Source organism: Rhineura floridana, chromosome 6, assembly GCF_030035675.1.
Source record: "Rhineura floridana isolate rRhiFlo1 chromosome 6, rRhiFlo1.hap2, whole genome shotgun sequence".
NCBI lineage: Eukaryota > Metazoa > Chordata > Lepidosauria > Squamata > Rhineuridae > Rhineura > Rhineura floridana.
Genome location: NC_084485.1, coordinates 76163781 through 76187081, shown reverse-complemented (window position 1 = coordinate 76187081; position 23301 = coordinate 76163781). Strand labels below are relative to the sequence as shown.

General features: G+C 43.7%; 1 protein-coding gene across 1 annotated transcript; it reads left to right on the top strand.

The window, feature by feature from the left end:
- The first annotated feature begins 2505 nt into the window (after positions 1 to 2505).
- Positions 2506 to 20811, top strand: LOC133386852 (armadillo repeat-containing protein 12-like). Its single transcript, XM_061630621.1, has 7 exons — positions 2506 to 2549; positions 9468 to 9610; positions 11607 to 11764; positions 13355 to 13489; positions 16101 to 16274; positions 17478 to 17549; positions 20173 to 20811. The coding sequence occupies exons 1-7, from the start codon at positions 2506 to 2508 to the stop codon at positions 20809 to 20811; spliced, it is 1365 nt and encodes a 454-aa protein (XP_061486605.1).
- The last annotated feature ends 2490 nt before the right edge of the window (positions 20812 to 23301 follow it).

The following is a 23301-nucleotide window of genomic DNA, read 5'->3' as shown; positions in this document are numbered from 1 at the left end:
TACATAAGCATCATCCAATGTGGTTATGTGTATGAGACAAGTAGGTCACCCTTCTAGCCACCCCTACATTGCTGAATCCCTATGGTTACTTGAAGGAAAGGCACTTTTCACATACAAATTACAACTGAATCACAAATGAGAAATTCAGGCAAGGTTGTAGTCCTAAGCATCATAAGCACAGGTTCAGGTGGGGAACCTGTGGCCCTTCAGATGTTGGCGAACTCCAATTCCCATTAGTCTGAGCCAGCATAGTAAATGGTCAGAAAAAACAGGAGTTGTAATCCAGAAATATCTGCAGGGTCACGGTTCCCTATCCTTGCCCTAAACAGTTTGGGACCAAAGTATTTGAAGGATTACTTGAACCTCTATGAACTTCTATGAATACCTTGAGTTTGCCACTGGAGATGGTCTGCCTTTAAGATCAATTAGATATGCAGACTTGAGGGACAGGGCCTTCTCAGTAATGGTCCCTACACTGTGGAACTGCCTCTCGAGGGATGTGCGGTTGACTCCTTCATTGTTGAGGATCAAAAAGGTTTTGGAAATCTTTTTTTTGTTCCAAGTGGCTTTTAATTTATGTGATTTTATTATGCTTCTGATTTCTGCTTTATTGCTGTGGTTTGTTATCATTGTTTTTGCTGGCTGTTTTGTATTTTAGAATGTTGTAGCTACTCCTTGAATTTTGTAATTTAAAAATGTTATAGTGCTTCCATTTTGTGGTTTATATTGTGGTTTATTGTTATTTGTATTGTTGTGCACTTCCTTAAGTGGACTTCATCTGGAAAGTGGCCTAAATATGCTTAAAAGAAATAAGTATCTAAAGAGTGCAAGTAAACTCCACCAAACATCAATAGGACTTACTTAAGAGACAATATGTTAAAAATGGGAGTATTAGCATGAAGTGTACCATCATTTCCCTGTCAGAAATCTAACGTGTGAACAAAGGTCACCCCCTCCCCTCCAAGAACTGTAGTTTGTCTCTTTTATGCTCCCCGCAAATGTTCACCTCCATCCCTGGTTTTCTAGTTTGGTGTGTTCAGGTTTAGTAAGTAGTCTGATTTCCTGAAGTATTGATGTTTGCCTAATGAAGATGAGGGGCAAAGGCTCAGGTTGTGTACACACCATATATTTAAAGCACATGACTTCCTCCAAAGAATTGTGGGAACTGTACTTTGTTAAAGGTGCTGGCATCACTAGTTCTGTGAGGGGTAAACTACAGTTCCAAGAGTCCTTTGGGGGACATCATGTGCTTTAAATGTATGGTGTGTACACAGCATCAGAGAGAGACTCCTTCTCAGGTATGAAAGGGTGAAAATTTAGATTGTTTGCAAGTAAGGGTGAACCTACCTAATTTGAAATCCTTTGAAATTTGCATTTCTCCAAATTTTGCAGTGCAGTTCCCTTGCCATGCAATGGCAAAAAATGCATGTACTGAAGTGTGCATAAAATGCATACATTAGTGAAAATAACATACAAAATGCTTTATGCAAGGGAAAATTTCATAGGAAAATATGTATATATAATATGTATACAGTACTAGGAGGAATTCCTACTAAAATACTGATGAATTTTCATGGACGTCAAAAAAAATTGCAAACTCATGTGGAAATGTGGAGAACTGAACTTGAGATTGGAAAAAGGAGAAAAGTGAGAGAAACCAACATTGACAGATTTGCCCATCCCTATCTCAAGTAACCAGAAATGCCAGCGTTTCCCTTAAAGCGAAGCCAGCTCTTGCCAGATGGCTCTGCTTATCCCTGTGTGCTATCGGTGAATCCACGTCATCCTCTTTCCAACCTTGTTACCCAGAAACAGCCAACCTGTGGAGAAAAACCAGGGTCAGAAGGAGGGGCCACAGGAGACGAGACAACATGATCCACAGGGGCCTGGCAATGGGAGGGATTTTCTCGTTCTGCTGAATGTTGGGAGGAGAAAGAAAAAAAGGGGGAAAGGGGGAGGAGTAACGCTTTGCCTCTAAGCCACCTAATAAACCGCAAGCTGGTTACTGGCCAGGTGCCTCTCCTGCCAGCCATCCCTCTGTAGGAAGCCCCCTCATAAAAGTAGGCAGGGTTGCTAGTTTATGATGAGAGGCCAACGAGTTGGCTTTTTACTTCTGGGATGAGCAATTGCAGAGGCTCTAGAAGGGAAGGGGGGGAAGTGGAGCTGCAGTAGCAGCCGCTTTGGTATTGTTTGTGCACAGAGCTTTTGCAGAAGTGGCAGAGCAAGGGTTAAAAAGGTGAAGGCCACAGGCCTGAGAGTGAGGAACAGAAAGGGGGGGAGTGGAGAGAGTGTGTGCGTGTGCACGCACAAGAGAGAGAGAGAAAGAGAACAGAACATCCTGTACCCTCGAGCATTAAAAATGGCCCTGTAAGGGGGTGGGGGTGGGGGTGGGGGTGGGAGCAGAGGAAGGAAGGCAGGAGTTGTCTTTGGGAAATAGCTGCACAGAAGAAGTGTGAGGTCTTGGTGTGTGTTGAAAGTGAGATCGCAGTGGGGCTGCCTTGAGCAATGCGAGGCCAGGAAACGGCAGACAAAGCAATAACCCACACAAGGTCAGCCCCTCACCTTCCACCATCCTGGCCTCAGGCTGCAGCTAGAGCAGGCAGTGGAATTGGGACCTTGCTGGGAACTTGATGTGCCTGGCTGAGTGTAGGGCTTGCATGGGGGAAGGACTGTAGCGCAGTGGCAGAGCACGTGCTTTGCGTGTCAAAAGGCCCACATTGAATCTCTGGTGTCCCTAAGAAGGGCTGGGAGTGTCCCCTGTGTGAAAACCTGGAGAGCCACTGCCAGTCTGTGTCCAGAGACCAGGAGCAAGGCATCTTTGTCAGACCGAGGCCTGCAGCTCCATCTGGGCAACCTGCCAGTGGTGGGCAGGGCCAGAGGGAAAAAAAATTACCAATTTTACCTTTGTACAGAAGGCTTGTTTCTACGCACACTCACCCCCCATCTTCCATGCAGGCAACCTGGAGGCATGATCAGCCAGGCAAAAAACACTCAAGGAGGGTGTGAAACAGAGCCAGTGTGGAGACCAGCAGGGGAGAGGGTGTGTGGCCTGGGAGAGTTCAGAGTATGGATGGGGGAGACATTCAGTGCTGTTTGCCTTTTAATGAGACACTATCTAATTCACAGTTTGTGAATCAAAGGACAATTATCCTTCAAAATGTGCATTTCTCCAAATTCTGCAGGGCAGTTCTCCAACCAAGTAATGTGTACTAAAATGCATATATAGGAGAATGTGTGCATAAAAATGCACACATCAGTAAACATAACATACAAAAATGCATTATATCACAGTATATGCTTGCAAAACATGTGTATATCAGTCAAATGCATACCAAAATGTGTATATTAGGAGAAATTCACACTAAAATGCTGACGGATTTTCATAAGGTTTAAAAAAATCTCAGAGTGCTGAGGAAATGCGGAGAACTGCGTTTAAAATTAGAAAAATGAGAAATGGAGAGAACGAGGATTGACACATTTGTCTATCCCTAGTTCCAAGGGCCAGATAGATAGAGCTTGAGGGCCACATTTGACCCCCGGGTCTGAGGTTCCTGGCCCCCATTTTACTGATCTAGATGGGACAAGGGTCTGATTCAATGTAAGGCAGCTTCCGATGATCGTCCTACCTTTGGCCAGATGGAGCACATGCGCACACAACACACATCAGGACACACGGGAGTCAGAGAGTTGGTTCAGAAGCAACCTTAGGAGGCTATTGGGAGGCTATTGGTATTCACTGTGGCGGTCCCAGTTAGTTAGTCCATTAATAAAATGACTTTCTTCATGAATCTGCACAGGACGGAAACAATAGTTCTGAAGGGAGAAAAAGCATTTTGTATTTGTTTTTCAACGATGTATATGTACGTGTTATAGGAGGCACCATCTTAGAAAGGCTTTCCCTCCTGAGTGAGGGTGGAGTGCCTTTTCTAAGATGATGCCTGCCGTCTGCAGTTTTTATTAGAGAAAAGATGTTGGGTTATATCCAGAGCCTATGTTAGTTGAAGTCCCACTGAAATCAAGGGGACTTCATTTAAGTCATGACTAACTTGTTCCATTGATTTCAACTTACTTGACCCAACCTAATGGACTATTTTTTTAAAGTGTTGCCTGGTTAATCAGGGATGCCTTTTCAGTCAATTAAAAAAGGATTTAAACTGAGTAATCTAACCGATCAATCCATTAAAGCAGCTTCCGCAATGTGCTGGGAATTGTGGTCCAAAACATCTGGAGGGCATCAGGCTGGGGAAGGCTGCATTAAAGGTTAAAGCCCTACTGTTAATGACTATCAGTATTGGGGGAGGGGGGGTAAGGTGAGCCTGAGAACATTATGTCTTACCATGCATCTCTCTGTAGTCACAAGCACAATTTTATGGGGATCCCAGTTCTGGTTATCACCAAGTGTGGAGTGTCTCTTACAGAGCCAGCTGTGCAGGACCTGTGAAATCCAGTGGGGAAATTCTTACAACATGCAGTAAAAGGTGCATTCTGCCAAACACACTTACTAAGCCAAGTATGCACGCACACTAGAGCAGAAGTTGTCAATCTGGCTCCTGTGAGTGAAGTGGCACCCTTGAAGTCTTCTCCCCATGAAGCCTCTGAGCCCCCCCCCCACTGGCCCCTTGGTCAGGAGGTGGTGAGGGTCATTACCTTTTTCTCTCCCGAAAAGTAGATAGAGCTAAAGAAGGAAGTTAGAAAAGTGGTGCTCTTTCCCACTTTCTTTTCAGCTCTATGTGCTTTTCAAGACTCAGATTAATTCGATTACATCTGACTTTTATCCGAATCACTTAGGTAAGCAGTATGTGTGCATGCACACCCAGAGCAGGTGAGTCCCACGGCACTCACTCAGAAATCCAAATGTGCACTAGAGTGGCCATGTGCCCTGCTTTACAGAGTGCAGGCCTCTCTTTGAAGGAGTCCTGACCAAATCTGGTTTAAAGATAACGATCCATAAGAAAGGAGAGCAGGGCCTTGAAGTTGCCCATCAACAGATAGCACACAGCTGACTGTGCAGCAGACACACAAGCCAGCTGGTCATGGTTATCCCTCTATGATATTTTTATTTGAATTACAAACAAATTTCTAAATTTGCATTTATGCACATTTTATGCAAACCAGTGTCCTCCTTTGTCCTCTTTTTTTAGTGGTGCATTTCCTCTTTTTCTGGTGATGCATAAGTGGCCACCCTAACAGACACACAGGGCAATGAGAATCTTTGCAGTGGCAGGATTAGGAAAGGGAGAGACATTAAAGGATGAATAGCATAATGCTGCTAAACAACCCTTGATCAAAGGTTACAACAGATTTAGAGACATTACAAAGAACAGTAACAAAGATGATTATTTTAAATGGAGGACTGCAGTGGTAATATGATGACAGACAGAGAAAAATGAATAGCAGCTAATGTATGGATTTGGGTATGTGCAAGCAGAATTTTATGGGCAGATGCTATTTTTATCCTCAGTAAGATGTTCTGGATCAGGAAGGGTCAAGTTGCAGAGGTCACAGAGTTGTGTTTGCTTGCATGGTCTGAATCACACTGCTTTTTAGCTCCAACACAACTCTCTGCAAATCAGGTAATCAGAACCAAGGACTTGTGCATATGTACAATAATTATTGAGAGCCACTTCACATGTTACAGTCTTCTGTTACGGAAAGCCCTTCAGTGTAGGAGAAAGTATGAGACCCCTTGTGTGGATCACCACTTTGCCTGCAGCTCTGAGGATACTTGCCATGTCAATAATTCATGGGATGTGTTCTATCAAGACCCTTCTATGTCTAAAAACAAAGAGCAAAGAAAGAATTTACATGTGGCTACTTCTGAGAAAGCTTTGTGATATATGGGCTTTTCTTGCCAATAGTCTCAAATAGTTTTCAGTCAGGTCCAAAGCCCTGCATCTTTAAAACTGACATATAATGTCAGCAAATAAAATGTGGAAGCTGAAAAGTGCTCAGAATAAGTTGGTAGTGAAATGACTATGTTATTCTGTAAATGGGACCTGCAACAAAACGTTACAGTGCAAAGTGCTGCTGTCTAACATGCTAGTTACTGCATCCCCCTTATTTTTCCATTCCCCCTTCCTGCAACAGTCAGTCAGCATTCTATGGCCATTAAGCATGCTCAGTCCTCATTAGGCTGTTTTTGGGGTCCCAACTTAATTCCTCCCCTTATAGATACTTCAGCAAGCCTTGGAGTTCCCCCATGCCTGATGATACCTCCCTATTGTGCATGGATGTTGCCATGTTTAGCTACATAAGCAACGGTATTTATAGCCTGAACACTGAAAAAAGGGAAGGTTTCCATTCCTTTCCATTTTATATCGTTCTATGCTTCCATTGTGTCTCATAGAAGGAGATCCACCACCACCACCAATCACCATGATCTTGGGATTTTTTTCCAACTTCCTTTTCAGCTTCAGAGATTGCCAAGATGAGGGGCAACTCATGAAATACAGGATTTAAAATAACAAAAGGGAAGTGGTTTTAACGTGCGTGCAGCTTTTTTATACAATTTCTCATCCTTTCTTGACCTAACAGATGGGAGGTTAGATGGGCAATTGCTTTGATCCGATTGACTTGACACCATGCTTTTATAAGTCAGGGACAGAAAAAGGCCAGACTTTGGAGAGCAAAAGAAGATCTTGTGGGTAGGAGGCTAGTCTTTGCTGCAGCCTACTCAAAAGTGCAGTAGGTGAAGGACAGGCGTATCAGCATGCGGCTATTTCATGAAGAGCATGTGTGAATATGGCATAGCTGACCTTCGGATGTACCAAGGCTTCAGACTGTCAGTCCATTGCCCATCTACATAGCTGTAAAGAATGGCATAAAGTCCAGTGCAGACTACACAACCCCTATACAATTGGCTTCCCACTGTGAATGCAGAGATAATATGGGGGTGGGGCTCTGTTTTTCCACGGGACACACCATCCCATATATCTGATTGTATGCTACAGTATCACATGTGCAGATGTGGCCAAGAAAGCAAGCATGGCAAGTTTGGAACCCACGTTCCAAAGTAACATTCGTCACCCACAATCTCTGACGTTCCTTTCTGACTCACCAGGATGCAGCATGTAGAAGTGTCACATTCTTCATTCAAATAGCTGGAGAGGCCCTTGACCATCTTAAGGGTTTTGCTGCCCTCTTCTGGGGCTTGCTAGAGGTTCTTCAAGGCATCCTGGAGCAAGGATAATGTCTCCACTTCTAGCTCTGAGAACCTGACCTGAGCGTTCACTCAGCCTGAAATAATTAATCTGATTTGCTTTTAAGTAAAAGGGTGGTCATGTGTCCTACTTCACAATCCTTTATTTGAAAAGCTGCCTGGTCCAAGTCTGGCTTACAGATCAAACACCATGAGAAGAGCGAGCAGAGGCCTTGAGATTGCTCACTGATAGCGAGCACTTGAACAACAGACTTAGTAGGCACACACATCACCTCCTAGTCACAATCTTATTCCCTCACTGCGGTGAGATATGTGTTTATATTTAAATTATACTCATTATTTCTAAATTTGCAATTAGCACATGCATGTTTTATGCAACTCTGCACCATCTTTTTGCCCTTTTGGGGGGAGATGCATTTCTTCTACTTTTCTCTCTCTTTTGCAATACATAAGTGGCAATCCAACTGAGTAAGCATGGTTAGAATTGCTCTACACAAGTGTGTGTGTTTGATGCTGTACATATTTTACTTTTGGGGGCGCTACCTGAGATGAAGGACAAAATGATGTAAACACACACAGATCCCATTCTATGTACAAAAGCCAACTGGATTGGTAGTTGAAATCTTATTTTAACACTGATTACAAGATCATGTCCTCCAACCACTCCTGAAGGCAACAGGGTTGCTTAGATTCCATCAGGACCTATTCATCAACAGTTCACCAATGCTCACTCACTGATGCACCTGATGCCTTTTTGCTATCCTCTTGGACAAACGTTTTAATGCATTGCCAGCAACTCCTGCTGCAGTGTGTGGCCTAGGCTGGCTGCCTCTCCGCCTACTTGCTCAGACAGAGGCCTTTATCAACAACACTGCCTCTGTGTGTTGGGAGAAGGTGACTAGTTGAGATAGCTGACCAGCCCTGGCAAGCAAGCATCATTGCCACTAGAGTACTGGCTCAAAAGGATGGAAACAGCTGGGGGACTCTAAAGGGGGATAGCTACTGCCATGACCACCCCACCTCCCAGCATCTGCTGCCTGAGTCTGCTGCCTCACTCAGCATTCACCACGTCTTTTTTCCTTGTGGAGGAAAGACTGGTAAAGCCTCCCCCTCCCTCCATTTCCTAGTGTAAATCTAATGAACTGTTTCAGGAGAGTCCCCCTGTGTTGGGAGTCATCCAGTGAGGAAGCCACTGCAATGCAAATTACATCAACTTCATTGTACGCTGCTAAAGAACCCTTGGATATTTCTAGGTCAGGGGTGAGGAGCCTCAGGCTAGGGGGCCAAATGCAGCTACGTGGTCCTTGGGACTCTCCCTAGGCCACGTTCCGTTCCTAGACCACATCCCTTGCTGGCTTTGCTCCATCCCTTCCTTGAGTGCTTAACTTTGACAGTGCCTCTTGCTTTCTGGATGGAGAGGTCTCTGTATGTGTAGAAACCTCTGACATTTGCATGATTGGCATGTCGCCTGCTGTAGAAAGATAACAGCCACATCCATTGTTCCACCTGCTTTTGCCTCTGGCCTTGCCCACCCCTAGCTTGCTACCTGGAAGGTTGCCCATGAGGGAACATAGCCCCCACCTGTGCAGTAGGTAGTTATGGTGTGAGAAGACAGATGAACCTAAGAAGGACCCACAAAAGAGACATGTCCTTTGCAGGCTTCTCTATTAACTTTTCAGAATAAAATAAAGATTCTTAAGTTAGGAACATAGGAAGTTGCCTTGAACCAAGTCACTCTGTTTGTATATCTAGCTTGCCATGGTCTACTCTGACTGGTGGTGGCCCCTAGGGTCTCAGACAGAAGCCTTTCACATTGCCTAGTACCTTAGAGATGGGGAATCTGTGACCTTTCCTCCAGATGTTGTTGGATTCCACTTTCTATCAGCCCCAGCCAACATGGCCAGCAGTTAGGGATAATGGGAGTCCTATTCCAATAACATCTGGAGGGGAGCAGGTTCCTTCCCTGCCCCTATACTGGCGGATTCTTCTAAGTGGAAATACCAGGGACTGAACCTGTGACTTTTGGCATGCAACATGTTTGCAATTCTGGTGAACTGCAATCCCTCCCTGTTATTTTACTGTTCAAGAAGTAATCTGTCAACTTCTCATGGGATTTTAGTAATATCAGCAAGTGGGGGAGGGAGGACACAGAGGTCTTACCTCTCATATCCTGATGATGATGTGCCACAGTTGTCATGATAGATTCACATGACATCACAAACCATGCAATGTGCAGCCTAGTATTTCCACAGGTGGTGGTGGTGGGGTTGCCTGTGGTCAGTCAGATTCTCTAGTAAGCTCAAGGCAGGATGATTAAATACTATGAGCTGATTACCAGAAAAAATGTGGTAACTGCAGCTACAGGAGCTACAGCCATCTATCTGGTGTCCAAGACTCTCCTAGCAATGTTCAGAAGTCCCCCCTTCAATCCGGAGCCAATCAACTTAGCCAGTGAGTCATATGGGATACAGGAAGATGATGAAACATTTTCACACCACACACTTTTTGTTGTTCCATCCATCCATCCATCCATCCATCCATCCATCCATCCATCCATCCATCCATCCATCAAAATAAAAAAGAATAAAAGATAGCAACTAAATCATACTACAATAAAACAATACACTTAAGAGAGAGCCAGCACAAATAGATATCCAGCTTCATAAAATACTATATACAGCACATAAGTAAAACAACTGTTACAAACATATGTTAGGACCACCAGCTGCACATCACAACTAAATTTTATAAACCCAGGCCTGAGAGAAGAAAAGGGTTAACCTGGCACTGAATAGACAACAGTGTGGGCACCAGGCAGGTTTCCCTAGAGAGAACATTTCCTAGGCCCTAGTGTGTGTGGGTGAGGACACTACTAAAAAGGTTCTACCTCTTGTGGCCACCCTCCAACCTTCAGATTGACAGGGCACACAGAGAAGGGTGCTTGTAGATGACCTTGGTGTAAGAGCAGGTACAAATGGGAGGAGGCATTTCATAAAGTGTTGAGGTCCAAAGACATGTGGATGTCCAGTGAGCTCTCATCTATTTCCTTCATCATTGGCTGTTCACTTTAGTTGTATGATTAATGATGACACATTTTTGTCTTTCTGTAATCTTTATCCATGCTTTAACAACCTTTTACCTAGACTCCTATAAACTCACCATCACTGATTCCTCATTTTTATTTGATTTAGAATGCCTTTGCTAAACCAATCTCTCTCTTCCGTTTGTATGATCCCCTCTGCTTTCTCCGGACAGACATTAAGGGAGGTGGAGATAAAAAGAGAGATATAAAGTGGCTGGCTGGCACCTCTGGGGGTCACTGGGTGAAGGAGGCCTGCTGGGATCTGGCAAGTGACAGGGGGTGGGACCAAGTGAGATCTCTAATAAGAAGTTGTGAGAAACAGGGGTTGGGGGGAGGAGGGATGCCAAAATGCCTCAAGCTTATGATGCTATCAGAGCATTGCTGTCTGTTTTATCCTCCAGCAATTTACCCCAGCCATCATGATGATCGTGTCAGCCTGTAACAATTTCCAGGGAGGTAGCCATGTCAGTCGCTTGCAGCGAGGTGAAAAAAGTGGCACTTCAAACTGACACATTTATTATAGCACATGTTTTCATGAAGTACAGTCCACTTCTTCAGATATATGTAGTGTTTCCCTAAGCTGGTAGGTAGGTAGATACACACAGAAGAGGTGGGAGGTGGGGTGGGACCGTGGCTCAGTGGTAGAGAGCATCTGCTCTGCATGCAGAAAGTCCTGGGTTCAATCTCCACTATCTCCAGATGGGGCTGGGAGAGATGCCTGCCTGAAATCCTGGAGTGCTGCTGCTAATCAATGTGGACAATACTGAGCTAGATGGACTAATGGTCTCAATCAGGATAAGGCAGTTTCCTAAGTTCCCATGTTCCACTAACACCCATACACAAGCACACAGGCTGCTGAGTTTCATCTCAGAACAACCGCTTGAGGCATCACACAGGAGCTTTTTTGCCTCACAGGACTGCCAGTGCTCTCACAGCATATTAATTGCTTCACAAGCCCCTTCTGCTGTAACCCTACATGCCTGCACCAATCCTCCACTTCTCTGTGTTGCAACAGCTGTGAAACATAGCATGCTGTACACAAATTGCATGAGGGATCGTGGTCTCAGCACAGAGAACCCCCCATGTCGTACTTCTGCCATCTTGTAGGGCAGGGCTGGGGAACCCTATGACCCTCGAGATATTGTTGGACTCCAACTCCACCCAGGTCGTCAGGGATAATAGGAGCCTCCGCCAGCAAGATCTGGAGGGCCACAGATTCCTGTTTTTGGTGGTACTAAAATGTCCACAGGAGCTTCTCATCACTTCCATTTCACTGATGCAGAAGTGAAGTTCTGGTTTAAAAATGTAAGTTATACTTTTGATCTCAGCTGGGCAAGTGTTTCATGTCTGAATGATTGCTTCTAGGACTTTCTGTTGAGTATTATCCAATTTCATCTGCAAGAGCAAATGTTCCTGGAGAGCTCAGGCGGCTCCTGCAATCTCTCACTCCAAATCTAGATGTCAACTCCAAGAGGACAACGCTTCATACCATCACTCAGTGTATCTATCTCAAGGAATCAGAGGTGAAAGTTGAAAGTTGTAGGGCATAGAAAGCTATGTGAAAGGCTGAGCCTGATGCATACAACTGAGCACAGGCCTGCAACTCAAATCCAGGTTCACTCTTGAGGCTCCTTTTTATAGCATGGCCATATTCCACTATTGATCCATGTGACTTAGTCCTCAATCTCTTACGCTTGTTCTGGAAAAGGGGGTGAGAGAGTTTACAAAGACAAGCCAAATGTTTCTACTAGTTTGGATTTAAAGGGCCACCTTACATAGAGAAAAACTAGGCAGGAGTTTCAGCAGAAGGTGAAAGGTACATACAAGACACAGGTTGCAAGGCTGGGAATCTATAACTGAACTGGCCCTTTTGAGGGTATCAACATCTGATTGGAGCAGGCATTTAAAGTGATTTTTTCATGCTGTTTGCTGCTTGCTCCAATGTGACAAGTATGTTTGATCCAGTGAGGCTTTGTAGATTCAGAAAACCTGCATGTAGTCTGGCTGGGTTTGCCATTTGGTGAGGTCCTAGCTCTTATAGAAGGTTAATAACGTCTGATTTTTTAAAAAGGAACAACAAGGTAACTTGAGCTTGGTAAGTGCAAATGCAGCCTCCCCATTGTTCACTATGGAACTTTACAGAACCCCCTGGGCCTATGGAGCTCTTGGCCAGCAAGAGAAGCCCTATGTACATGTGACACTCAAATTGTGACAACTGACAGGGTGCATAAAAATGATGCTCGCTTTCTGCTTCAGTGCCACTGGGCATTATTTTTAGTGAATCAAACTAGATTAGATTCACAAAATTATTATTATTATTATTATTATTAATTAAACTTATATACCGCCTGACTAGCAATAGCTCTCTGGGCGGTGAACATCAAAAATGATGGCACCTTGAGCCCCAAAGGCATATTGTCACTATCTTAATATATATTTAACTCCAGGCAGATAGGGAATACCTAGCCGCAGCAAAACAGGAATAACCTTGGGGCTAATGTGAAGCCTGAGTATGCTTTCCGAGCATAATACAGGAGTCTTTTACAGTAACCATCTTTTCCGTCTGCCCCTCTGTAGGTAAGGACATGTTAAGCATCCATGTGCACGTTTTAGCTCCAATGACAACTGAAAAGAAAAAGCCACTCCAGGAGGAGATGATAGAGAGTGAGCTTAACCCTTTTCCTCACCTGTCATTGCTCTGCTTCAAGTTGCGCTTCCCAGTGGCTTTTCTCTCTGTACAGTTTCAAATTTGTGTTTGCCAATGCATTAGTGTTGTCAATCAGAGGCATCCACTCATGACTAGATTCCATGCCACAGTTGAATAACTGTCCTTTTGATTGTTGTATTTCAGTCTTAAGACATCATAGGCTCTGGCAGAAAGTGGGATTTGTAAAAGCCTGGATGATGCCATAACTGCACATTTTTAACCCCAAAACCTGAATCCCACTGTGAAAGCTAGTCGATGAAACATCTGTTGCACCTTGTCATGACCTCCCAGCCTGAACTGTTTTGTTCAGTGAATATGAAATATATGCAGCATTCTTATTCAGGTCTGTGGCCCATGTTTTAGTTCAGGCACATTCCCATTTGATGACCTGTTTCTTGCTTTCCAGGCAAACGCCTGCACCAATGATGATATTAAATTGCTGGCATCATTCCTGGATGATGGGGACAAAGTCACCAAAACTGAGGCACTGCATGCTCTCAAAGCCTTCACTGTCATCTGGAGGTTTAAAATCAAAATCCAGGTAACTGCATAAGGAAGCTGTGTATAAACCCCTAATTCTAGCATGTCTAAGTTCTTCCCTTAGGTCTTTTATATAAGGCTTCATTTATTAACCATGTTAGAAAACAGCTTTTAAGGATTTTTTAGCTGCCATACTATCCACGAGGCTTCCTGCCTCAGCATATTTTAACATTAATGTTAATTTCTTCTGTTTTATCACTGCTACTGATTTTGTGCTGATTGTTTATATGGTTTTTCCATGTTTTTACTGTATTGTATTTTAATTCTTTTTGTAAGCTGCTGTTTGGATTTGAGTTGAAGGATGGAATAAAAATACCTATAATAAATACTATCACTAGAAGCTAAAATGATGAAACTGGGGTTATCATTCTTTGGACACATAATGAGAAGATAAGATTCACTAGAAAAGACAATAATGCTGGGAAAAACAGAAGGGAGTAGAAAAAGAGGAAGACCAAACAAGAGATGGATTGATTCCCTAAAGGAAGCCGCAGACCTGAACTTACAAGATCTGAACAGGGTGGTTCATGACAGATGCTACTGGAGGTCTCTGAGTCATAGGATCGCCATAAGTCGTAATCGACTTGAAGGCATATAACAACAAATAATAAATACAATAAATAAATACTGGGAGCAAAAAGGCTGAGTGTCCTACCTCCATATGGTAAAATAGCTTTGTGTGCTTGTGTAGAGGAAAGGAGTTACACTGAAAGAATAGCACAGGAAAAGGATTAAACCGTCCTTCCCCAGCACTGCGGGCCCAATCAAAATTATAGTTTTAAAAAAACCAATTTTTTTAAAATGTGGATGTTTCTGCTTATGGATCTCCTTTATCATGTCTCATTTGGTCCTTAGAGTTGCCCACAGGAAGTGCTAATAGCAGAAGAATTAATTCAGTAAATTCTGACTTGGCCAGCAATGGGAGCCCTGTATATGCATTGAGCTCTGGATTGTGGCAGGTGGCAGGTGACATGATGTTAGGCTACACAACATCCTGCACTCTCTTTTTACTTCAGTGTAACAATCATGATTTTTTTGAGAGTCAAATCTGGATTAAGCTCACCAATGTTTAACACTGGCACCTTGAGCCCAAAAGGTGCACTGTCACTGTTCTAATATCTGAATCCACAGCAAAACAGGAATAATTCTGGGATCAATGTGCAGCCCTAGTATGCCTCCTGAACATAACTTAGGAGCCTTTTACAACTCAACCATCTGCTCCTTTCCCCCTTCTTTAGACTTAGGGACTCATAACTACATGTTAAGGACAAATTCATGTAGGACAGGGCTATCAATGGCTACTAGCCGTGATGGCTGTGCTCTGCCGCCCTAGTCAGAGGAAGCATGCTTCTCAAAACCAGTTGCCGGAAGCCTCAGGAGGGGAGAGTGTTCTTGCACTCAGGTCCTGCTTGCGGGCTTCCCTCAGGCACCTGGTTGGCCCCTGTGAGAACAGGATGCTGGACTAGATGGGCCACTGGCCTGATCCAGCAGGCTCTTCTTATGTTCTTATGTACATATTAGAGCTACAACAGCAATTTTAAAAAGCAGTTCATTCTGTCATCACAAGAGGGCACATTGCCCACTGAATATAGGATACAACTTTTGCTTTCTTTCTGTTTTTACTCAGAGTTTTTTTTTTATTTTGAACTGACAGAGTCCTTCCAAAGGCTGAGGTTGTCCTCAACAGCCAAAATGAAAGTGCAAATTCTGTGCCAGGCTTAGGTCAGAACAAATGAGAGGGATTTGGGGCCTTCCCTTACGTAATTTATTTGGGTTGTGCTGTTTAATTTCTTGCAGAATGTAACGCATTTCACAAGGACAGCTAAGCCTGGCGGTGTAAGGAATGAAAATGTGGAGTGGAACGTTACCCATGGTGGGCCATAAGGACTGGATAGTATGAGGAGGAACAAGAATCCCTTCCCCAAGAATTTAGGACCCCCCCTTCTCAACTCGGAAGGCTAAGGCTGCAATCCTACACACACATACACTAACTTTGGAGTAAGCCCATTGATTTCAGTGGCACTTACTTCTGAGTAGGCAAGCATAGGATTGCACTATAAGATTCTGTTTGGTTGCTTAGGACCTAGTAATTCTCACCCAGCCCTGAAGATCACTGGGTGACCTTGGGCCAGTTACTATCTCCCAGCTCAGCCTACATCACAAGGTTGTGAGGATAAACTAGAAGGGGAGAATCTATTACTCCGCAGAGGAAAAGTGACATATAAATGGACTGATGAAACCCTGTTCTATCCTTTCACATGGTTCAGAGCAGAAGCCGAAAAGCAGGTGCTTGGACTGAGTCCTGGGCTAGACAATGCCCTGGCATCATCTTGTTCTTCATAGCCATACAATAACTATTCATATCTCACCCTAAGAGTATATTGCTAAAGAGCAGTGATGCACTCAGGGCTGGACTTTGGGGCAGACATCCAGGGCCCTACTCAGGAGAATGAGCAGAAAGGCCCTGAAATGCAGCAGAGAAGACTTACCACATTTTTAAGTAAGTGGTACTTAGAGGCTAAAACTACCTACCTGCCTGCATTACTGTTGAAGGACAGGATGTACTTCTTTAAAATAAACAATATAAAATGCTGCTTTGTTTTCCTGTGCAGGAATATGTTCCCAAGATTGTTGAGCTGGTGATCGGCTGCTGGGATACCAACTTGCAGGTTGCTGGGTTGAGGTTGTTGAATGGATTGAATATCCCAGATAACACACATGCACTGCTGAGAAGGATGCTACCAAACTTCCTGGAAATTCTGCTCATGGCAAACACTTTGGCCAAGGTACAAAAATGCACAGGCAGGTACCTTCTCTTCCTTGTCAACCTTCTCTGGTACCGGATAAGCCTGGAGCTGGGCAGAAGTGCAGCTTCATGCTCACCTACTGAAGACCTTCCTGTTTCAACAAGCCTTTTAAGTAGAGACCTTATCCCAGACTGCATGCGTGCTGGAGTTGTTTTTAGATTTTTTAAAAGATGTTTTAAAGATTTATTTTTAAGATGTTGAAAAATGGTTTGTTTTTGAGATGTTTTAAAGATGTTTTTAGTGTTTCTGCTTGCCACTCTGGGCTCCTTCTAGGAGGAAGGGTGGGATATAAAATAAATAAATAATAATAATAAATAATAGTAGTTCCTACAAAACAGATGCTGATTACAATTGTTTCCTCTTTTCTCTAAATTTATTACAAGTGTCATCTGCAACCAAAGGTTGCAGTATGTAGTGCTATTGTTTAGAATTCCAGCCACTACATTCCATTTCACCCTTCCCCCCTGTTCCCTGCCCCACCAGTCAGTCTGCGTTCCATGACCACTGAGTATATTCAGTCCTCACTGGGCTTTTTGGAGACCCACCCTTAGGATGTCTTCCCCATATATTGCTTTTGTGCTTCTGCAAACCTTGGAGATCCCCCTCCCGAGCCTCCTGATACTACCCTCTTGTTCATGAGTGGCCTTTTTGGCTTCATAAGCAATGACACTCATTGCCTGAACATTGGAAATAGAGGGAATGCTGATTAGAATGTACACCCCTCCCTTCAGTCAAATGATTTTGATTTGACATTTGACCTCTGGAGAGCTACTGGCAGCCAAAAAGTAGAAAGCACTAGATAAACTAAATGCCTGATTCAGTATATAAGGTAACTTTGTACCTTCATATTTTTGTCTGAAATATTTCAGTACACTCTCTCTAGGGTTTGTGTTACCTGAGCCCTTGAGCAAGTCCAGCCTACCTGTAATCCAAGGAGGAAAAGATCAGTGTCAGCTTTGAGCTTGTAACCTTTTTTTTGTATGAGCTGAGAAACCCAAGCTTGTCGAAGAACATGATGTAGCCTGGAAAGTTAACTTCCAACAGTTGAAGGGAGCAAGTATCAGCTTACTTTTTCAGTGTTTGCTACCCCTCCCCCCAGGAGAACTTGAGGTTGCTTTGTTGTTGCAAAGGGGTCCAATACCCTGATATCCTCACACCCTGGCATTGTCATCTGTTGTCCAGGTGCAGGTTCTCAAGCTTCTGAGCACGCTCGCCCAGAAGGAAGACTTGCTGTATGACATTATGAACTGCCGGGTAAGGACCATCCTTGTGCCTGTTCAACAAAGCTTTGTGTTGGAGACAAAGAATATCACAGAGAGAGAGGTTGGGGGAGTTGGCAATGTGCTCTTCTAGCTTAGAGATATGTGAAGGCCCAGAAAAAAACACAAAAAATAAAAATATAATAAAAAACAATGATATAGTACAAAAATAATGAGAGAGATATATTAAAGCAGTAAAATGTTAAATAAAAATATCACATAACAGAGAAGAAAAAAAGAAAAAAAGATTCTGTCTCATTTCTTTAGTCATTTTTACAAAATTCCCAGTAATGTGTATGAGTTTACATTCTCCTGTACCTAATTTGCTCAATACATTATAAATAGGCTCCATTTTTAATGAAATGATTATCCTTTTGTCGCTCTCTCTATTGAACCACTTACAGAGGCAATGAGACAGGTTAACCAAATTACAGGGTTAACAGCGAGTGGAGAGGAATTTAAAATAAAGGTATATGCTGATGAATTGGCTTTAATAATTGAGGATCCAGAGACATCAATCAAAGATGTTCTTGTAATAATCTCTGAATATAGTAAGGCCTCTGGATATAAAATTAATTTTGGGGAGACTGAATGGCTGGGCTTTAACTTTACCTGAACAGATCAAAGAAAGGATTCCACAAGAGTGTAAAATTCCCTGGAGAGTGAATGCTATAAGATATCTTGAAATTTATTTCATTGAAAACTTGAATGATATAGCTAGATATAATCATAACAAACTCTTCCTCCACGTTAAAAGTGAATGATAGTATTGGAGCTCACTATCTTGAATGGGAAAGTTAGCAGCTGTGAAAATGATGGTACTTCTCAGGAGTCTGTTCTTGTTATTAAATATCGCTCTGGAGATACAAAACAATATACTTAATGAGTGGCAAAGGTTAATAATTGATTTCATTTGGGAAGGGAAGAAACTCAGTGGCCGCCCAAACTTTCATGAAATCTATGAAAAATGGTGGGTTAGCATTACCATCGATTTATTATGAAGCGGCAATATTAACAAATGTTCTTTACTGGTTCTTCCCAGATAGAGCAATGCTTTTCTTCTGAAGCCTTTTCCCCCCAAAAAAACTGAAAAAAGGGGGGGATGGGGAAGATGTCCCCCCAATTTTTCTGTTTTTTCTGAGCCTTCACATCTCTACTCTAGTTATAGGGATTTGTTAAAGCACTGTTCTTTAAACTTTAGTCCCCACATGTTGTTGGCTACAACTCCCATCATCCTTGGCTCTTGGCTAAGCTGGCTGGGGTTGATGGGAGTTGTAGTCTGACAATATCTGGGGACCCCACGTTGAAGAACAGTGCACTAAAACATAGGCATAAATGTTGCCCAGGGACCATAGCTATAGAATTAATTTTGGCTGAGCTATTACATGCCAATGAATGAGAGCCAGAATCTGTACAAGAGTCAGAATCACATCCTTTGAGGGTAAATAGGTATATTTCCCATCCTGCCCAATGTCTGCTCTTCTGGTGTGCCATACCTGGAAGCCCCGCCCTTTACTTCATATTGATCTTAGAAACTTTAATCCCCGGTCTAATATGAGTCAGGTAATTAATTTCTTACCATAGGGTTACTGATGCCCCATATGGTGGGACCTGCATGGATTTGGCCCTTGTGATGGTTTCCCACCTGGCTTAACAGCTGCCATCCTTTTAACATGCTCCCAAACAATCTGGCCACAGCATGAGCAGGCGAAACAAATCCCCATGGCATTGTGGGGGAACTGGCCATTTCTTTTTTTAACCCTTACTCTCTCATTTGGAGACCCACCTGAGAGATTAAAAAATTGTTGGAAAGCTGAAAGCATGGTTTCTGCAGTCTGCCTGGGAACAGAACATGACAGGAGTCCCTGGGAGCTCAAGCCAGGTTCATTAGCAGCAGCTTATGGAAGATTCGCATTTGGTCAGTAGGGTGGTCACTTGCATATTGTCAAGAAAGAGGGAACACATCATCAAACAGAGAACAGGAGGACAGAGATTTGCATAAAATATGCAGGTGCTAATTTGTATGTATAGATGTAAAAATGATTACAATCATTTAAAAAGAAATGCACTACATTTCAACATAGTGGGGAATAGGACTGTGACCAGGTGAATGATGTGCTTGCTCAGTCTGCTGTCCAGGGTGCTAACTGTTGATGGGCAACTTCAAGGCCTCTCTCATGGTTCTTTAACCCAGACCTGGAAAGGACAGTCCTTTAACTAAAGTACTGAGAGACCTTCAGACAGAGGGATGTCCTCTGGAAAGTAAATCCAAGGTCCAATGCTTGACCAGAATTCCATGAGGGCTTGGAACCAGAGCTTGAAAAAGTTACTTTTTTGAACTACAACTCCCATCAGCCCAATCCAGTGGCCATGCTGGCTGGGGCTGATGGGAGCTGTAGTTCAAAAAAGTAACTTTTCCAAGCTCTGCTTGGAACCAAGTTCAGCCTTTTGGTTTGGTGGCTCGCTCTTTTACCATCCCATTCCTCTGCCCCACTGGCATGCTATTGCCACAGGAATGGTAAGGAGCTGCACCATTCTCAGAACTCTGCTTTTTCATACATTTGGTAAAGCCATTTACTAATAGACATCTACTAAAGCCACATGTGTTTCTCTCCAAGGCACCTCCTGAGTTCCTGAGCCTCTTCCAATCTTCTCTACCTGGGAACTTGCTCTACGAGATGTTAGTGTTTGTGGAGCGGCTTAGTGAGGGGCGCCTGTCCCCACAGTACCAGTCAATGCAATGGCAGTACGGTGACAACTCCCTTCATGAAACCATCTTTGGTGACAACTCTCGTCTTTCTGACCGCTTGCTTGCTCTTATCATCCACCCAGAGGAGGAGGTGCAAGCTCAGGCCTGTAAGGTCATCCTCAGCCTCCGACTCAACAGGGAAGAGAGTAGGGTTGTCAGTGCACTGCCCTTTGGTGCCAACATCAGCGTCTACCCCCTTGAATCAACAAGAATTAGCCAAGTCAACAACTCCACCCTTAGCAACCACCCTTTTAGTCCCACCACTCTCTCCACTGAGCCCACTGGCACCAGTGTCTCCTTCAATAGCACCCATGACAACAGTGGCCACAGCTTTCAACCACTCCAAAGCACTGATGAGACTGGCCACAGCTTCTATTCCCTTCCGAGAGCTGATCACAGCTTCCATCCCCTTGAGAACATCAGTAGTCATGTCCTTGAGGACCCCAGGGGCAACAGCTTCCAGCCTCCTCCAGCTACTTACTCAGATGACAGTGACAACACTATTTAAAAAGCCAATTTATAGAGGAATGAGAGACTAATAAACAAGTTGGAGAAGAGATGACATAACCACTTGTCTGTTGCTGTGTAAGGAAAAGGTCTGACCATGTAAGCATCCGAGATCCTAATGTCTGTCTTCTACCAGATGTAAAAAGAAATGTGGGCTTTAGAAGCTCACTTTCCCCATATCACTCAACTGATCTGGTGCCTACTGATTATTTGCTCACTGCTGTATATTCAGCTCAAAGTTGAGAGCGCTCAGAAAATGATGTCAGTCTCAATGTTTGTGAACCGGCACGCACAATGGTCTCTGAAGGTGTAGCTCTGCTGGCATGTCTCTAGTTTTAGGTTAGAAATGTTAAGGCATTGCCAAAAGAATGGGAAAGGTTGCCTGGAAAGGAAGATCTGGTGTGATATTGAGAAGCTTGTATGGACATCACAACTGGTTTGAACTGCACGGTTCACATTAGATCAAAATTTCCCACAAACACCATTTGTGAGAAGAGACGGTTTGGGCTGTTGTGTAAATTTGTATAGATATATTAGCAGAGAACATCAACGGTCTGAGATGCGCATGTGCCAGTGTGTGCTTTTACCTAAGTAGCAGACTTTTACCCTGCATTGAGACTTAAGACTTAGTAAAATAAGAAAAGCTACTTTATTTATAGAAATACATAGTAGATAGGCATACCTAGTTCTAACTAACTAACTAACTTGGAGGCTCAACGCCCAGGGTTGGGAGTTGCCCTCATGGCTCAGGAGAGAGAGAACAGAGACAAAGGTGTCTCTTCTCTTTCAGACAGTTGAAGAAGAGAAGAGGGAGGAAAGGGCTGAAGGAGGAGGGGCAGATAAGCTTCCTTAAGCATATCAGTCTGCAAAGGAAGGAAGCCAGTCAGAGCATCACAGGTAAAGGTAGTCAAGCCTATCCATCTGGAGGACCCTAACTCTATCTCCCTTCTGGAACATAAACAAAAGAACAAAACAGGAGTTGCTCTTGCCCCACTTCCAACATGGGCATGTGTGATATTTGGAGATCATGTGAGCTAAATGAGCTCATCCAATCCGTCAAAGACACCCTCATACAGATGTGTTCAGGGCGATACTCTGGTCAGGGGTTCTTCAATTCAGTGGCTGCTACAGTGTATCCTGGTTCCTCTGGCATATGTAGGACTCTGAGTCTGATTCATGTGAGAACCTCAGGACTCCCCTCTCCCCATTAAATTGATGAGATTTGCATAAGAATGATAGTTCCCTTTTGCTTTTCACAAAAAACATTTCTAGCTCTTATAATGGCAAATACATTGCATACCAGTCTGGAGTGCGTGTTCTATAACTTCAGAAACTGAAAAGCAAAGCAAATGAAATTTGGTGGGACAGCAATTCATTTTGAAGCCAAGCTTAGGTACCAGGTGGTGGTGTTGTTTTCACTGGTAGCCCTTATGGGTTGTGGCCCTTACAAGCAATGACCAAATCAATTCTGCTCAAGCAATGGAACTTATCCTCCCTTCCCCTGCATGCCCCCCCATACTCCAAAATCTGCCCTGAGTTTTCCCCAATCCTCTGGAGCAGATTTGGAAAGGTGTGAGAGGCACATGGGGGGAGGAGAGGGAGGGTAAGTTCCATTATGCGAGTGGAAGTTGGAGTGATTTTGCTGGATTCAACCCTCTGTCTCTATAGCGCCAGGACTAAGTCATATATTTCTCCTACATACCTCTTTATGCTGCACCCCAGTGCAGATCTGGCTTCCCATTGGGTGAGTTCTATGACTAAGGAGGACCTAGTTTCTCATGCTAGTTGTTAGAGTACATCTGGGGAAAACTGAAGGGCTCCATGTCTTATGAAAATGGAAATGGACTGTCTTCAAGTCGATTCCGACTTATGGCGACCCTATGAATAGGGTTTTCATGGTAAGTGGTATTCAGAGGTGGTTTACCATTGCCTTTCTCTGAGGCTGAGAGGCAGTGACTGGCCCAAGGTCACCCACTGAGTTTCATGGCTGTGTGGGGATTCGAACCCTGGTCTCCCAGGTCATAGTCGAGCACCTTAACCACTACACCACACTGGTTTATAGGCAGAACAGAATCTGGTCATAAGTTGAGAGACCCCTCACTCAGGCCAGGCCCACGGAGAACAAGAAGCTCAAAGAAGGTGAGAGATTCCCTTGAATACTAAGAAGTATTACTTGGGTACTTGATATGCACCAAATTAGATGCAAAGGACTACTTATTTATTTTGAAGGTAAAGGAGGAAGGCCACAGGAATAAACAAGCAGATAATTCAGTTACATACACACTTTTTTCCTGGAGACACCCACATACAGCACTAGCTAGCCCTAGTCTCAGCTGCCTTACATATCATAAAATATCAAGACTCTCCCATCAGCACCACAGATTGAGTGGTTCACACAGTGTCTTCAATTTGCCCAGGAAAAGTCAGCATCTGTAGTTCGTCGTAATTGCAAGAGTCGCTATTTTGTGAAAGAGTGGTAGCGGTGGTGGTA

Coding starts and splice junctions, on each gene's coding strand:
- LOC133386852 (XM_061630621.1), top strand. CDS start 2,506: ATGCGAGGCCAGGAAACGGCAGACAAAGCAATAACCCACACAAG. Junction 9,611..11,606: donor GGAGCCAATCAACTTAGCCA/GTGAGTCATATG, acceptor GATTGCTTCTAG/GACTTTCTGTTGAGTATTAT. Junction 17,550..20,172: donor ATGACATTATGAACTGCCGG/GTAAGGACCATC, acceptor TTTCTCTCCAAG/GCACCTCCTGAGTTCCTGAG.